This window comes from Hevea brasiliensis, chromosome 16 (genome assembly GCF_030052815.1).
Source record: "Hevea brasiliensis isolate MT/VB/25A 57/8 chromosome 16, ASM3005281v1, whole genome shotgun sequence".
Classification (NCBI taxonomy): domain Eukaryota; kingdom Viridiplantae; phylum Streptophyta; class Magnoliopsida; order Malpighiales; family Euphorbiaceae; genus Hevea; species Hevea brasiliensis.
Window position 1 is genome coordinate 51,511,421 of NC_079508.1, and position 17,486 is coordinate 51,528,906.

At 31.5% G+C, this 17,486-nt stretch overlaps 1 protein-coding gene across 1 annotated transcript; it reads right to left on the reverse strand.

Annotated features, from left to right (window-relative positions):
* Nucleotides 1–73: 73 nt before the first annotated feature.
* LOC110638924 (uncharacterized) lies at nucleotides 74–7,114 on the reverse strand. Its single transcript, XM_021789661.2, has 2 exons — nucleotides 6,745–7,114; nucleotides 74–1,467 (listed from the first exon to the last, which is right to left on the reverse strand). The coding sequence occupies exons 1-2, from the start codon at nucleotides 6,988–6,990 to the stop codon at nucleotides 316–318; spliced, it is 1,398 nt and encodes a 465-aa protein (XP_021645353.2). The 5' UTR covers nucleotides 6,991–7,114; the 3' UTR covers nucleotides 74–315.
* Nucleotides 7,115–17,486: the final 10,372 nt, after the last annotated feature.

Here is a 17,486-nt window from a genome sequence, read left to right on the forward strand (position 1 = left end):
CAGGCAGCATAGAATCCTTTAAATATGCCAACTCAGAACTAGCCAAAATATTTGAACGCTACATCAGAAACAATTACCAAAGGTCAAATTAACTGATTTTCGTAAACTAGGAGGTATTGACCAAGACATGTCTTTTTCAAAAGTATGGTTAATCTGTTTATTCCAACAAATGCTGTAAATTCACTAGTTTATAGCCTCCAAGTTATCACAGAACGATACTACTTACCTTCATAAGGGAATGATTAACATTACAAACACCAATATTTCACCCCATGATATGTCTGAGTTTGGAGAACTAGACCCACATAAACAGGATCAATTTCTCTTCAGCTTCTCTTTCATCCTCTCAACTGCAGTCCTCAGAGTTTCCTCATCTTTGCAGAAGGTGAATCTCACCAAATTCTTACCATCTTCTGGGTTCAAATAAAATACACTGGTTGGGATTGCTACCACTCCAACTTCCTTGATCAAATACTCACAAAATGCAATATCATTTTCTAGGCCGAAAGGGGTGTGATCAACAACAACAAAGTAAGTCCCACTTGATGGGAATACTTTGAAACCAACAGCCTTCAATCCCTCCACTAAAATTGCCTTCTTTGCCATATAGTCCCTTTTTAGCTCTACATAGTAAGAATCTGGGGCTCTAAGGGCCACTGAAGCCGCCCATTGCATTGGAGTGGAGGTAGCAAAAGTTAGGAAGGCGTGTGCCTGCCGCACTCCCCATGTCAGGTGTGGAGGAGCAATTGCCCAGCCAATCTTCCACCCTGTTAAGGAGAATGTCTTCCCTAAGGAATTCATAGTTACTGTCCGCTCATACATTCCAGGAAGAGAGGCCATAGATATGTGATCCATTTCAAAGGCCAATTTATCATAAACTTCATCTGTAAAGACCAGAACATCATTCTCAATACAAAGTGATGCAATAGTGTTGAGTTCATCCCTAGTAAACATCTTCCCAGTGGGGTTATGTGGTGTGTTGATAAGAATTGCACGAGTATTCTTTGATATGGCGGACGTAAGCTCATTGATGGGAACAGCAAAATCTGGCGGTCGCAAAGTAATGCATTTTATTTTGGCACCGGCCATAGACAGTGTGGCTTCATAAGAATCATAGAAAGGAGCAAATAGGATCACTTCATCACCAGGATTTATCAAGCCTAGCATAGTTGCAGCAATGGCTTCTGTGCACCCAGAGGTAACGGTAACTTCTTTTTCAGGGTCCACCACAAGCCCAGTATCTTTCTTGAACCGGCCAGCAATTGCAGAGTTGAACTCTGGAACCCCATAACCACGAGCATATTGATTTTTTCCATCCCTTATGGCCTGAATAGCTGCTTCTTTAACAAACTCTGGACCATCAAAGTTAGGAAACCCTTGACCAAGATTTATTGCCCCATGTTTGATTGCAAGTGAACTCATTTGCGTGAAGATTGTAGTTTTGAACCTCTCCAAGCGTTTTGCCACCTGAGAAAATAAAGCCAAAATATGAGAATAAACAAATGAAAGAAAACAAATATATGCCATTTAATCATTTCACTCAGGATAAATATTCAAGAAATAAGAGAATGAAGTCTTAGAGCATCACAACTTGAACAGACTTTAAGCTGAAATGGCAATGGTGCTTGATGGAAAAAACCTAGTGCTTGACAAAATATGTGGTCTTGGAGAGAGAGAGAGAGAGAGAGAGAGAGAGAGAGAGAGGGGAGGGGAGGGGGGTGTCAGGGGCTTAGAAAGTTTAAGTAGTAATATGTAAATTTTAGGGACTAAAGGGGATATTTTGTAATTATTTTCTATTTATGTAATTTTGGGGTGTGATGGCTCAAGCATAGTGATAACTCCTTCTGTCACACCTCATTGTGTTCCTAATGCTCTTTAGGGGAGAGTGACTAGTCGGCAAGTGCTGGGCCCGACAGTCACCGGTTGGTCAGTCCCTATTCCTTCACTGCTTGTAGGTTTCCCCCCTGCCTACAAATGAAAGTGAGGAATCCCTACTTCATTGTATTGATTATGATATTCGAATGAAATAAGTAGCCCGTTCTTGATATATCTGTGCCTCGTTGTTCTTGAAGCTTGAGATGCTTGTGTACATATATTATTGCCCGATTGCTTGATGTGTCTGCTGTGCCTGTGATGCTTGCTTATATGAGACATGTGGGAGAATTTCCCTTAATTGGCTTGCTTTACCCTTTTGATGTGCAGATTATTGTGAGAATCTCCTGGCTGACTTGTCTTGAAAGAGTTGAAGCCAAGTGCCGCACGGTCCCAAGTGAGTGCTAAAACCTGAGCTCGTGACAGTTGGTATCAAAGCAATTGATCCTTGAACGGCTTGAAAGCATGACAAAATCAACCGTACGCATTGAGGCCCTGGAGAAAAGGGTCGAAGAAATTCTTGCCTGGGTTAGTGAAAAGCCCACTCATGAGGAGCTGACAAGAGAGCTTGAGTCAGTCTACCTCATTGTTGAACAACGAGATAAGCGCATTGAGGCGCTAGAAGAGAAAACTGAGTATCTTTTGGCTATGGTAGCCAAACTATCTGAGGGTGAGGGTGAGCCAATAGAGCTTGAGGCCACCCAAAATCCCAAGAGTGAGAGTGAGCCAATAGAGCTTGAGGCCACCCAAAATCCCAGAGGTGAGGGTGTGCCAATAGAGCTTGAGGCCACCCAAAATCCTATGCATAAAAGAAATACTCGATTGGGAAACCTTGAGGGCAGAATGCTAAATCTTGAGGCAGTGGCCTTCGATATGGAAGATCTTGCTAAAAGCTTAAAATCTATTATTATTTCTCACAATTCTCTTGTAGGAGCTGTGAATGATATAAAAGAGGATGTTAGGGAGACCGTGAAGATAATCCAAGGTGAATTTCATGAACTGGAAGGGAAGGTAAAATTACTAATAAGAGCTACCAGTAACCCTATCATGGGGTCTTACGAGGTAGGCAATACCAAAATCCCTGAGCTGAAGGCTTTTGGGGGTGCTCGTGATGCGAAAGAGGTAGATAATTTCCTCTTTGATATAGAATTATATTTCAATGCTACTAAAAAAAATTCTGATGAAGGCAAGTTGAAAATGGTGCCCATGCACTTAACTGAGGATGCCAAATTGTGGTGGCGTACGAAAGTGGAAGAAACTATATCAAGGCAGTGCTCAATTGCTAGCTGGGATGACTTTAAAAAGGAATTAAAAGCACAATTTTACCTTGAGAATGTTGCCTATAATGCACGGTGCAAATTAAATGATTTACAGCAAACAGGTTCCATTCGGGAGTATGTAAGAGAATTCTCGACATTAATGCCAAATATCAAGGATATGACAGGAACAGATAGGCTATTCAACTTTCTAAAAGGTTTGAAACCTTGGGCGAGGAAAGAGTTAATGAGACAGAATGTGGAAGAGCTGAAGACAACCTTGGTCACAGCAGAAAGTCTAGATGATTATTCTACTAATACTTCTAAAAGGAAGTTTGATTCCTCACCAAGCCTAGACAATCGTCTTAAATGGGGCAAGACTTCAAGTGGGGGAGTGAACAAGGATTACTCCCCATTTGAAGGGACAAAAAGTAAGAGTTGGGGCTTTAAGACTACAGCAGATAGGCCAACCAATTTGGGGAAAGAGCCAAATGATGGAGGACCATGGAATGATCAATCCCCGAGAATAAATAACATGATAATGACTGAGCCCAAACAATCGAAATGCTATCTTTGTGATGGACCACATCGTTTCACTGATTGCCCGCATAAGGGTGTGTTAAATGTCTTGCGAGTAATTCGAGAATAAGAGAAAGGCCTCAAAGGAAAGGAACAAAGGGAGGATGATAGTACTCCATCAATGGTAGGTGCCATACGCTTTCTTGGAGCTCTGAAGAAGCAAAAACATAAACCATCCACTGAGAAAGGATTGATCTATGTTGATTTATGGATCAATGGAAAACAACAAGAGCTTTGGTGGACACAGGAGCCATTGATAATTTCATAGCTGATATGGCAGCATTACAATTTCAGCTAAACATGCAAGAAGATACAGGGAAGATCAAAGCGGTTAACTCTAAGGCACAAACATTGTGGGAGTGGCTCGCAGAGTATCTTGTCAAATGGGGTCTTGGAATAGTGAGATTGATTTTACAGTAATCCCTCTCGATGATTTTGATGTGGTGATTGGGATGGAATTTCTGAAGAAAGCACAGGCCATCCCCATTCCAATAGCAGACTGTCTTCTATTGATGGGGGATAAACCTTGCATCATCCCCACAAGCTTTAATCCCATTTGTGAAAAGAAATTGATAGCCTCTCTTCAGCTCACAAGGAGTGCCAAAAATACGGAACCAACACATACAAGAGACAAACATGAAATCATTGTCATGACCTGGTATGATAACTATAAACTTCTTGTTATGCCTTTTAAACTAACAAATACTTTGGCTACTTGTTGTAATATAGCAAACCAGATGTTCCGGAAGACGCAAGTCAACTTCCTAAGCTATGCATCGCAACAGAGTAGAGATCACACCACATCCTACTTCCTAAAAGAGTGGGATCAAAATGGAGAGAAGGCAAGGGTCCAATTAGAACAAGCATCAAATCAGATGAAGGATAGGGCAAATGAAAACCAACAGCCATAAGAATCGCAAGCTGAAGATCAAATGATGATGATACGACTACTAGACCAACTACACCTCCTTCGCAATCAAAATAAGAGACTAATTCACAAGGATAAGAAGCCAATGTCACTGATTATCGGGGTCGACCAGCTAACTTACAGAGCAGAGTTATCAAAATGGATGAAGATTCAATCACTTTGCCATGCTACTAGTACAAAGCAACACTATGCAGAAGAGATAGATCCTAGCCGTGATAAATCCACCAGATTAGCTTTCATTCACACAGCACTAGTCAACCAAGCTGTAGAAGAAATCCTACCATAGCAAGCTGTCAAAACCACTCAGCGTCAGGCATACAAGGAGTACCTCATCAAATTAGAAACAGACATCCAACCACAAAGGCAGTACAGTGGAGAGTTCTTGCAAGTGCAATCTTGGTTGTAAATACGCACTGCACTCTTTTTCCTTCACCAGGGTTTTTTCCCACCGGGTTTTACTTGGTCAAGGTTTTTTAATGAGACAGTATCCCATCGCGTATCTTACAACCACATGCACAGAAAATTGAAGAGTTGCCATAAGCTTAGTCGACGAGGACGTCGACCATTCAAGTGGGGGAGAATGTTAGAGGGTTAGAAAGTTTAAGTAGTAATATGTAAATTTCAGGGACTAAAGGGGATATTTTGTAATTATTTTCTATTTATGTAATTTTGGGGTGTGATGGCTCAAGCATAGTGATGTCTCCTCCTATCACACCTCATTGTGTTCCTAATGCTCTTTAGGAGGGAGTGACTAGTCGGCAAGTGCTAAGCCCGACAGTCACCGGTTGGTGAGTCCCTATTCCTTCACTACTTGTAGGTTTCCCCCCTACCTACAAGTGAAAGTGAGGAATCCCTATTTCATTGTATTGATTATGATATTCGAATGAAATAAGTAGCTCGTTCTTGATATATCTATGCCTTGTTGTTCTTGAAACTTGAGATGCTTGTGTATATATATTATTGCCCCGTTGCTTGATGTGTCTGCTGTGCCTATGATGCTTGCTTATATGAGACATGTGGGAGAATTTTCCTTAATTGGCTTGCTAAAGCCCTATTCTAATGAAATACCCTTTTGATGTACAGATTATTGTGAGAATCTCTTGGCTGACTTGTCTTGAAAGAGTTCAAGCCAAGTGTCGCACGGTCTCAAGTGAGTGCTAAAACCTGGGCCCGTGACATGGGGGGATGGTGGGGGGGAGAGTGGGGAGACCTGAAATTAAGACCAACCAAACACACCAGATAATCACAAACACAGCACATAAGCACATCCTGCAAGATTTTTTCGCCTATCGTTCAGCTGATACCTCTAAAAGAATAAAATGAATGAATAACAGATCCTCAAACAGGGAAAATATGTTCAACCTCCTTGCAACAGCTAACAGATCCTCAAAGAGGGACAATATGTTAAACCTCCTTGCAAAAGCATTAGCTTGTCTCCACTCAACCAATGAGTAAGGAACTGATACAAAGAAAAGTAACTTAACAAGAAGTGAAAACTCATTGTCCCTAATTAAAGCTCTTAAAATGCAATCGAATGAAGAGGAAGCATGGCTGACATGCAAACAGCTACTCTTCTGTTTTAGGATGCATTATAACCTAAACAATTAGAACTTCGCCTACAGCAGATACATGTTGATATGGAAAAAGATTATTTTTTTACTTCATAGAATCTCAATGATCAAGATGGCATATCCTGCCAATAAACATGCTGCTCATAATCCAGTCTAAACTTTCACTAATTACAAGCGTTTTACAGAATCAGCACCCGTTATATTCTCACTTAACAATCAAGTAAATGCCTCGCTCACTTATTTATGCTTTAAAAACAAGCCATCATCATTCAAGTGGGTGATTGGATTGGAATTTGAAGTTAAAACCAACCATACCTAAGATCTAAGCAAGGACCCATAATTATACAAATAAGATAAATCGCTACCTCATTTGAGCAAAAACACATTCCCATTAAAAATTAAAAGAGAAGACCTCGAACTCAACAATTAGAACTAAAAATTAGGTCCATCATCCTAAACCAATATCGAAAAACACCCAAAGCATGCAAAATTAGCTTAAAAATGGAAAACAAATCAAGGAAACAAGAACTGGGTTTACCTGTAATGGCTGCTGGGTCTTCTGGGTCGACTCGCTCTGAAAGGAAACGGCATCTTTCTCGGTGGTGGAAGGAGTCGATAAGGTGGCCATGAGGAAAGGGTAATAGGAGATTCCCTTTCGAGAGGCAAGGGAATCAAAGGATTTGGTGTGCAAATGCTTTGAAATTGAAAAGGTTAATAAAGTAGAGGATTTAAAGCAGAGTGGTGTAGGCATTCTGGGTTGGGTCCAGGTACATTGACTCTGCATATTAGGGTTTGGAAATTGGAAGGCAGACTTTTACAAGGCAATGGAGGCCCTGATGCATGTGCTTTGGAAGCGTGGACGGTGGACTGCAGCGCCAGGGTCAGGACAAATTTCCTTTTGCCATGATTTTTTCGTTCTTTTTTTTAATTTACCAGAACCACTGATTTTTTTTTTAAATATTCAAATTTATAATAATAATGATAACTTAATAATAGGGAAAATATAATTTCTTAATTTTTATTTAATTTAGTAATTTTTTAAAAAAGTTCTTAGGTCTAATATCAAATTTCCTTCATTATAAAATAAATACATAATAATAAAAATATTAATTTAATGATATTAATATACATAATATAATATCATATGCTCCTAATTTAAAAAAAAAATTAATATTTTAACTTAATGATATTAAAATTATTATTAGGGGTGAGATCTTGAATTTGAATTTAAAATAAAATTATTTATTAAAAAATTATTAATAATTTTTATTAAAAAAATTAATAATATTATATTTAAAAAATATTTGATTTAATTTATAAGTCAATTAAATTTATTTATAAGTACATAAATAAGTTAAAATTTAATTTAAATTATAAATTAAAAAAAATTATTTAAAATAGATAAAAATTATAAATAAATACACTTTACTTATTATTTATTTATTTAATTTAAAATTATTCTTTGATAAAGAAAAAAATTATATTATTTTAATAATTTTTAAAAAAATCAACATTATGTTAATGTAGCATTTAATTATATTTTCTTTTGATAATTTTAATAAATTAAATTACCTTTAAATATTTTTTAATTAAACATTTTAAATATTTAAAAATTATTTTTAAATAATTAATTATTTATTATTTAACTTATAAATTAAAAATTATATTTTAAATCAAAAAAAAAAAAAAAAACACTTTCTTCATTATCTAAACCTTTAAAATTAAGGAAGAGGCCAGAGCCTTAACATTCTATTTCATCGGGCCTTGCAATTTGAATGGAATTTTGGGTAAGCAATCCATGTTTAAAAGAAACTAAAGAAGAGGTTTAGGACTTTAGGGTCCAGGTGATTAGTGAGAGTAGCCCAATAGTTATGTGTGTGTGTATCTAAGGTGATGGGCCAGGTTTGTGCAGAAGTTGCAAGTCCATGGGCTTAGGCCATTGTGTGATATGCCAAATAAAATAAAATTGCAAGTTAATGGGCACTCTCTCTTGCAATGCGTTATCAAAATTAATCCATTATAATTTTTATCATAATAATTTATTATATAAAAATTAATTTAATTAATTGTAAAATAGATATTTATACACAAATTAATTATTTACCAGGAACCTGACAATGGGGTAACATGAGGATTTTTAATCCTCTGCTATCAGAGCTAAAAAGGAGATCCAAAGGCCCAACTCACATTACAAATCTTCCCATTGCTAAACATAAGAATCCTGATGCCAACTTGCCAAACCCTAGCTATGGTAGACAACACCGAGCATCTGCCACTACTGCCACCATCTCCACAGGCTGTTACCGGGAAACAAGACACAGGGAAGAAAATAGGGGGTTGAAACACAAGTATAGCTAGAACCAAGACCCCAAGAAGATAAAACCCAGTAATATAAGCAACCATGGGTGTACCAGGACCCACCCCCGAAAGCCCTATCATGGGTGTGCTAGGATACATTTCAACGGAGGAGCCATTGCAAGCTCCATTCAATCTATAATTGACAAATTTAAGCTTCCGAAGCTGTATTAATCTTATAGCTGAAAAAATGGCTTAAACCTCAATTACACTGATAAGTTTAATTTAAATCATTTTTAATTTTTTTGAAATTCTAAATTTTTTTATAAGTCTTTCAAAACAATTTGCCATAAAATTACTAAAAATTTTAGCTACATTAAAATATATATGTAGAGGATCATTAGTGATGTTTATTCAACAAAAGTTAATTAAATTGGTTTTTTGCAAGGGTGAAAAAGAATGCCAACTAGGGCTTTACCTATATGACATAATATGCTCAAAGTCATGACTGACTGCCATGAAAATAGGCATCTAATTAATCTAAGATCTCTTCCAAATTCCAATTCTTGGTGTCTCCATCAAAGTTATTTTATTTATTTTATAGATCAACTAGTGAACTTAAAACTTACCTGATCAAGCAGTGCCAATTCAAGATAATTAAAAAATTACCCATGGTCAATACCAACAACTATAAGGCTTTCTATTTCTACTCACAAGCATCATATGCTTGTTTCAAATTTATACCACCACCTAACGCAATAGGTTCCTTTTTGATATACACTAAGTTTAAAATCGATAAAATGTTGAATTTAATCTTTGTATTTATTGGGAAAGTTTAATTTAGTTATTTTTAATTTTTTGCTTAAATTAGTATAAAAGATTCAATTTAAATTTAATTTAGTCTAAAAATTAAAATTTACAAGCAAAGTTTCTTGATTTGAATAAAAAATAAAGAAGTTTAATTTTTTAATTTTTAAATTAAATTTCTTGATTTTTGAGTTTAAATTGAAAATTTTAAGTTAAATTAAATAAAAAGTTAAAAATAAATTAAATTGAACTTCTTCCATAAGTGCAGGAGTGTAATTAAATTTTAAGTCATTTAAAACCTACGTGACACGTTCATAATTTCTTATTTTACATAAAAATAATATATTCTTTACTAAGTCGAAAAATATTAGCTAGGGTGTGCATTATATTTGATTATAATCAAATGATCCAACTGAATAAAATTAAGTAAATTTAATAATTTTATTAAGAATATGTTCAATATAGTTTGATTATCGTTAGTAACTTTTAAAATTTTTGATTTTTAGTTATTAATTTTGTTAACTTTGATTTGGTAAGCAACTGAAATAACAAAATTTTTATTAACAAATATATTAATTATAATTTTGTTTATCATATTGCTAAATTTCATTTAATTAAATTAACTCATATTATAAATTAACTTATTATATCACGTCTAAATAAAATTAATTATTTATATAAAAAAATCGATAATATTGACAATGCATGTAGACCAGCCACTCTTTGACTCAATTATTTTTTTATGATAGCTATCAGATAATCTCCAAATTTAAATATTTAGCAGAATGAATGATTTTCACATAATAAAACATTATTCTTTGAAAAAACAAAATAATTCATCAATAAAAATATGTAAAAATTTCATTAAAGAAGAAAAACAAAATAAAATCATTCTCAACATCTATAATAAAGGATATATTTAAGGGATTTATTAATTTATAATCTATCAACAACGATACATCTGATAAGATATATGATCAAAATCCATTTTAGAAGGATAGAGTTATTAAAAAAAAATTAAAAAATATAAATATAAATAGAAGAGGAAGAGAAGAGTTGCCGTTAGTAGAAACACTTACTAATGGCCGGTGTCATCTAAAAAGGAGATCACACGGAGCGAATGAGAAATGATGAGAAAAAAAAAATAACGGAAATATGTATAAAATATAATTCACTTATTGTTTAAGATTTGGCAACAAATTTATTGAAATTGACCTGAAATATTGGGTATATTATTAACAAAATAATAGCAAAATGGACCAGAAATTTTAGACATAGTATCATTTTTATTAACTTATTTTTTAAATTTTTATTCAATAAAGGGAAGAATAAAATTGCATTGGCAAACTCAACAAATATATATATATATATATATATGATGCCGCCCAGATTGAATCTCTGTATCATCCTTGGAATTCAAAAGAAATTAATAAGCACGCCAATGATCTCATATATATATTATTACAATTAAGAAACCTGTATATATGTAGATTCGTGTGTTGAAAGTCACATGACTGTTTGATATACTGTTGTTGCTTTTCAAAGTTATACACTGACTAGAGAAAGTGAAAAAATTTTGGAAATTGAAAATGGTTCATGCATGTGGGAAGCATATTTGATTATTAGAGACGTAGCAGCTGCCTCTTGTTGAATCCAATTTCAGAGGATTACTTGAGACCTGTTCATTTTTACTTATATAATTGAAATGCAACGGTCAAGTTGACAATATATACATATATATTTTTTTTCAATTCAATTATTTTCAATTTACGTCTTCAGACAAATTGGCAATAAATAATTCGCAGTCTAAACTACTTTACAAATGAGCATTGAAAACAATTTTTTTTTTAAAAAAAAAATTTGAATCATATATATATATATATATATATATAATGCATGTAAAAGTAATTCCTTCACAACGATTTCAATCAAAAGATTGACCTTTTGAAACTCTCTGTTTTTTTTTTTTTTTTAATCAGAAAATTAAGACCCTGTGATGTCATCGCATTAGGTAAATACTTTTTTCTTAATTATAATTTTATTAATAAAATCTAAAAAAAAAATTAACATATTATATTTAAATTAAACTTGAGTCAGAATGTCTCTCCACTATGCCTAACTTATAACTTAAAATGTCAAGTGGAAAAACCTATAATAATATCAGATAAAAAAATATTATATAAAAAGTTTGGATACCCAAATTAGAAAGTGAGATTAGCATGAAAAGTAACTATTTGAGTTAGAAAACTTGAAATGAATTGCTACATTAGTTTGTCGCTTAATTCAAACCAAAATGCAATTAGACTATTAAGATAAAAGTTACTTACAATTAGAAATAATTTGTTCAAATTTAGACCAGTTATTCTGAATAAAATGAATAGCATCCACCACAACTTTAGCATTATCTTAATATCAACATTACTGATATTGCTATTTTAATTTCAGCCAAATAAGAGCCTCTCCAAGGACAAGAGCTTTAGCTAAATTTGATAAAAAAAAAAAAGTACTTAAGAGTTCTATTTAACCTGATATGAAGGAACCATTTGAATCACGCAAAATAGAATCATAAAAAGTACAATTTATATCCTTTCTATGTATCCCTGAATCAACATTAAACTTGAAGCGTCTTTCTAAAGGCTTGATCGAAAGATTTCAATTTTTAAAAATATTAAAAAAAAATCTATAGTTATTAAACTCTCGAATCGAATTAACTGGTTGAATCAATGAACTGATAAATCGGCTTTCAATATGGTCCTCAAACACATTAAATCGATGTATTATTTAAGAATTTTTAATATTATTTAAGAAATTTTGAATTCATTAAATCAATGTGAAAAGCTAAACATCCTTAAATTTATTGTAAAAACTTATTTTTAATATATATTGATTGAAGATGCCCTTATAAGTAAAAAAAATAAATAATAAAAACTTACATGGTGATTATGTTTACATATTTTTGATATTTATGATTTGTCCATACAGTGACAGAGCTAGAATTTTAGCATAGGGGGCCTAATTAAAATATATGATTTGTTAATAAATTAGTTACGTAGATGTTGATTGAAGGAATTGATTAACTAACGATGATAACCGTTTCATAACTATAAAACAAAAATATTTAATAAATATAATAATAAAAATAAACATTTTATTTTTTTTTTAAGTTGATTTACTTTAATAAATTAGTTACGTAGATATTGATTAAATGATTGATTAACTAACGATGATAACCGTTTTATAATTATAAAACAAAAATATTTAATAAATATAATAATAAAAATAAACATTTTATTTTTTTTTTAAAGTTGATTTACTAAAAATTAAATGGACTTGCTCTTATTTTAAAGATATAATGAATGATTAGTATTGTAAATTGCTAAAGCTAAAATATATTGATTGCCTAATATTAAAAAATTTATCCATTTATTTCAAATCTATTTCTTTAAAAAAAATTATGAAAAGCAAATTCAGTTAAAATTATAGATTAAATAAAATAAAAAAATTATGAAAAATAAATTCAGCTAAAATTATGGATTAAATAAAATAAATAACATGATTTAACTTCTAATATTATGAAAGAAAAATTTTTTCTAACTTGAGTATGAAGATATTTTAGCAAGAAAAAAAATTCAAAATAGTAATTAGATTACAAGAAAAATGCTACTAATATTTTAAATTGATAAAAAAAAATGAGAGAATTATGTTAGACTTTTCTTTAATGATATTATCAAATAATTTAAATTTTAAAGAATATAAATCGATGATTATAAATTTATTATATGAGAAAATGATAAAATAAAATTGATGAAAAATATAGGATCAAGAAATAATAATGATTGAGATTTTATTTTAATATGAAGATTTTATATTTCATTATATCATTCTTTTAATAAAGAATTTTGAGTTTTTTTTAATATAAAATTACTATTAAATTCACTTAAAACTTTTAAAACCATCAAACTCCCATACTCATCGAAATTTAACATAAGAATTATAATTTTTTTTTAAATTACAATTAAATCCTTAAAAATTTTTCAAATTTCAGGGGGCCCAATGGCCCCCTGGTCCCCACGCCGCTCCATCTATGTGTATATACATAATTGCCCATTTTAAAAAAAAAGGGTGACCCACTAATATATATAAAAAAAAAAAGCTCAAATTATTTACATCCTCAGTATCTTAAAAAAAAAAATTGTGATTAATCGGTGCACACTAATTCCGGTTTAAAATTTGATAGGATAGGTGCGAGAATCAAAATTCAATTAAAAAAATAGAAATAAAAAAGAATAAAAAAATTCTTAATTAATTTACAAATTAATCGGTGTTGGAAGAAGAAGTCCAAATAGAGGTCAAGAGAAGATGTCTGAATTTCCACCCTAGCACTAACGTATTGAAACTCAACTCCTCCACCCCATACCCATCATTGAATAATCCTAGTAAAAGCTTTGCTTGACAATTGTTGGTGAAACTTATTTTAGCTGCCTTAAACCCCGCCGCACCCAACAGTGAGCCGTCTATCCGGGGCACCAAGAATACTCTCTCTACTAATGTTCAAGTATAAGATTTTTTTTCGGTAATTAATATTATCATATGGGTTAAAATTAATTTTTTTAATGTGACGTGATATTAATTGATATTTATTTTAATTAATATAAATTCTAATTATATAGGACTATTTTAATTAAAGTAAATCGTAATTCTAATTGTATAAGAATACTTGATGGACGCATCAGATTAAGTTTTGATATATATATATATAAGCTGGTCCTCTCTTTACTTATAAGGTCATACACATTCTTTTTCATAAAGTCAGAGATATTATGGTCATCTCGAGAAAGTCTTCCATCACTAAAGTTTGTTTGTGAATCAAGAAGAGTCTAGAGGGAGAAATCAATTTATTGAATCAAAGGGTGTCTCTCAATTATTACCATGGCTCAATTATAACTTCACATCAGGTACGCTTTCTAGATCTGTGAGAGTTTATTTATTCAAGATCTATTATTAAAATGATAGTTGAATCTTACGTTTATGATTCATATTATATTTATTATTGTTATGATCTATTAAGAATTTTACATGTGATATCAGAGCCCTAGGTTTTAAACAATTAAATTTCTCCATTAAATTTATGATGATGAACATAATAAGGAAGATTTTACTTATTATTAGATATGGGTAGAATTAAAGTGTAGATCATGAAAGTTTTATGATTAATGTTAATGATTAAAATAATTATGATAATATTATTAAAATTTGACCCAATTAAGTTTTGGGCATGAGGATTATTAACACGATGAAAAATTATATTATAAAGAGATTTAAGTTTGAGATCATATTTTCTCAAAAGAAAGAAATTAAAAGAAAGAAATTAAAAGAAACAAAAAAAAATTATATATCAAAGTGGCTTAATTGTTTTGGCAATGAATTTCAAACTATGTGAAAACATGTTAGTGATGGAAGATGCTTAAAATTAATTAATTAATTAATTACTAAATTAAAGTTTTGGCCCAAATTTAATTAGGCCATGAAAGTTCAATATGATAAAGAAAACGTGTTGAAAATAATAATTCTTGTGGGAATATATTCTCCCAAAAGCAATGAAAGCAAAAAAAATAAAAAATTATGTTTTCTACTCAATCTATTTAAGATTTGTAATTAAACCTAATGAATGAATAAATATTGAGTTTATTAAGATACATAATTTATATGCATGCCTTATGACATTTGTTTTAGTTTATAGTCACCAAAGTGATCAAACTAAAATAAAATAAAATTAATAGTTTGTTAGTAATCAAAATAGCCGAACTATGAATGATGTTTAAATGCATATAAAAATTAGTAATTATCCATACTAATAGATGCCTATGATAAAAAATGTATTAATTGATATCCACTAGTCATCAGAATTTAAGAATTTTACCCAAAGATAAATCAATTATTTTATGATAGTGAGAATTATGATGACAATAATATTTTATCAAATATATATTGGATATCCAAAGACAACATATATATTTGATGTAAGTTAATTATTATCCAATATAAGTTAATTATTATCTAATCAAGTTTAAAAGAATTTAATTTAGGATAGTATATTATAGTATCTACCCAAAGAAAAACTATAGTATACTCTAATTATTAAAGTTATCTGAATCTATTTTGAGCATATAAATAAAATATTGCGGCTTTTTCTCTTCATTCGCGAGCTTAATCTGTTATTGTTTTAATAGGTTGAACTTCTTTGAATGGTGTGAGCAAGTCAATTTCTATTTAGGTGTCTTGGACCTTGACTTCGCATTATTGGAAGGCTTACTCGCTACTATTATGGATACAAGCAGTTAGAAAGAGAAGTTATACCATAAGTAATAGGAATTGATAAAAAAATTGAGCCTTATGTTTTTGTGAATGACTATTGAAAATAACATTAAGACTATAATTTCACAAACTGAAAATGCAAAAGAATATCTTAAACTTATGAAAGATATGTTCTATTCTGAAGCTAAGTCACTCACTGGTACTCTAATGGCATAACTCACAACGATGAAGTATGATGGATCAAAGAGTATGCAAGAGCACATTATTGAAATGGGTGATATTGCAGTAAAACTATAAACTTTAAGGATGACGGTTGATGATTCCTTATTGGTGTAGTTCATTATGAACTCATTACCTCTTGAATATGGGCCATTTCAAATTAACTATAACACTATTGAGGATAAGTGGAATGGTAATGAATTGGCCAATAAGCTAGTTTAGGAGGAAATAAGGTTGAAAAATCAAGGGAATCATTCTGTCAACATCATGGGTAAAGAAGTTAATAAGGGACTTAAAGTTAAAGCCTACAAGTTTAAGAAGAAAAAAGAAAGAATCTTCAAATGTTACTCAAGCCAAGCAAAATGAACAAATGGTAGATGAGTGTCACTTCTATACGAGAGTAGGACACTATCAGAAAAATTGCCTAAAAAATAAAACTTGATTTGAAAAGAAAGGTAATCTTTATGCTTATGTATGTTTAAAATCAAACTTAGTTGAAGTTCCTAATAATACTTAGTGGCTTGATTTTGGTGCTACTATTTATGTCTCCAATGTGATGAAAGGATTCCTTACGGTCCAAACCAAAAACTTGATGAATTTGAGCTCAATGTTAAGTTTAGGCATGGATGCTTCAATTTATTTAATAATAATGATAATTCCATTATTGTTTTTGAAATTCTTACTGATGATTTATATGTACTGAAACTTGATCATAGTTTTGTTGAATCCTTGCCTGTCACTTATAGCAATATTAGAATTAAGTATAATAGACTAAATGAGAATTCTGTTTTCTTGTGGCATAAGCATTTGGGTCACATATCCAAAGAAAGATTAGAAAGGTCAATAAAGAATGGAATTCTACCGAGTTTAGATATTATTGATCTTCATATGTATGGATTGCATTAAGAGAAAGCAAATCAAACACAATAAGAAAGAAGCTACAAGAAGCAGTAAGCTTCTTGAAATTATACACATTGATATATGTAGGCCTTTTGACACTCCATCTTTTGGTAGAGAAAAATATTTTATTACCTTTATTGATGATTTTTCATGTTATGAACATATTTATTTGCTCAATGAAAAATCTCAATCAATAAATGCACTTGAAGTGTACATAAATGAGGTTGAGAGGCAATTAGATAGAAAAGTAAAAATAGTAAGGTCAGATAGAGGTAGTGAATACTATGAGAAACACACTGAAATGGGACAATGACATGGTCTATTTGTAAAGTTCTTAGAAAGTTATGGCATTGTGTACAATATATTATGCCAAGTACTCTTCAATAAAATGAGGTGGCAGAAAGACAAAATCAGACTTTAATGGATATGGTTAGGAGTTTGATGAGTAACTATTCTTTATTGATGCATACATTTTGCATAATCATTGAGGTTTAATTTCATAGCCATTTTATTTGATTATTAGTCATTTTTAGCTAATTTCATTAGTTAATTAGTTAGTTTTTCATAATTGTCGATTTTGGATTAATTTGTAATTTTTACTTTGTTTTGTAGGAAAAATGGTGTTTTTGAAGGACTGGAGAGAATTTTTCCATTGAGGAGTGTCTTCTACAGCCAAAGATGTCAAAAACAAGTTTTCAAGCTGAAATATGCATTGACCAAATTGTGCATAACTTGCCGCATAAG

Bases quoted from the DNA above. Each gene is read 5' to 3' on its own strand.
- LOC110638924 (XM_021789661.2), bottom strand. From the start codon at position 6,990: ATGCAGAGTCAATGTACCTGGACCCAACCCAGAATGCCTACACCACTC. The intron at 1,468-6,744 runs GTAAACCCAGTT...TTATTTTCTCAG, and splicing joins AGACCCAGCAGCCATTACAG to GTGGCAAAACGCTTGGAGAG.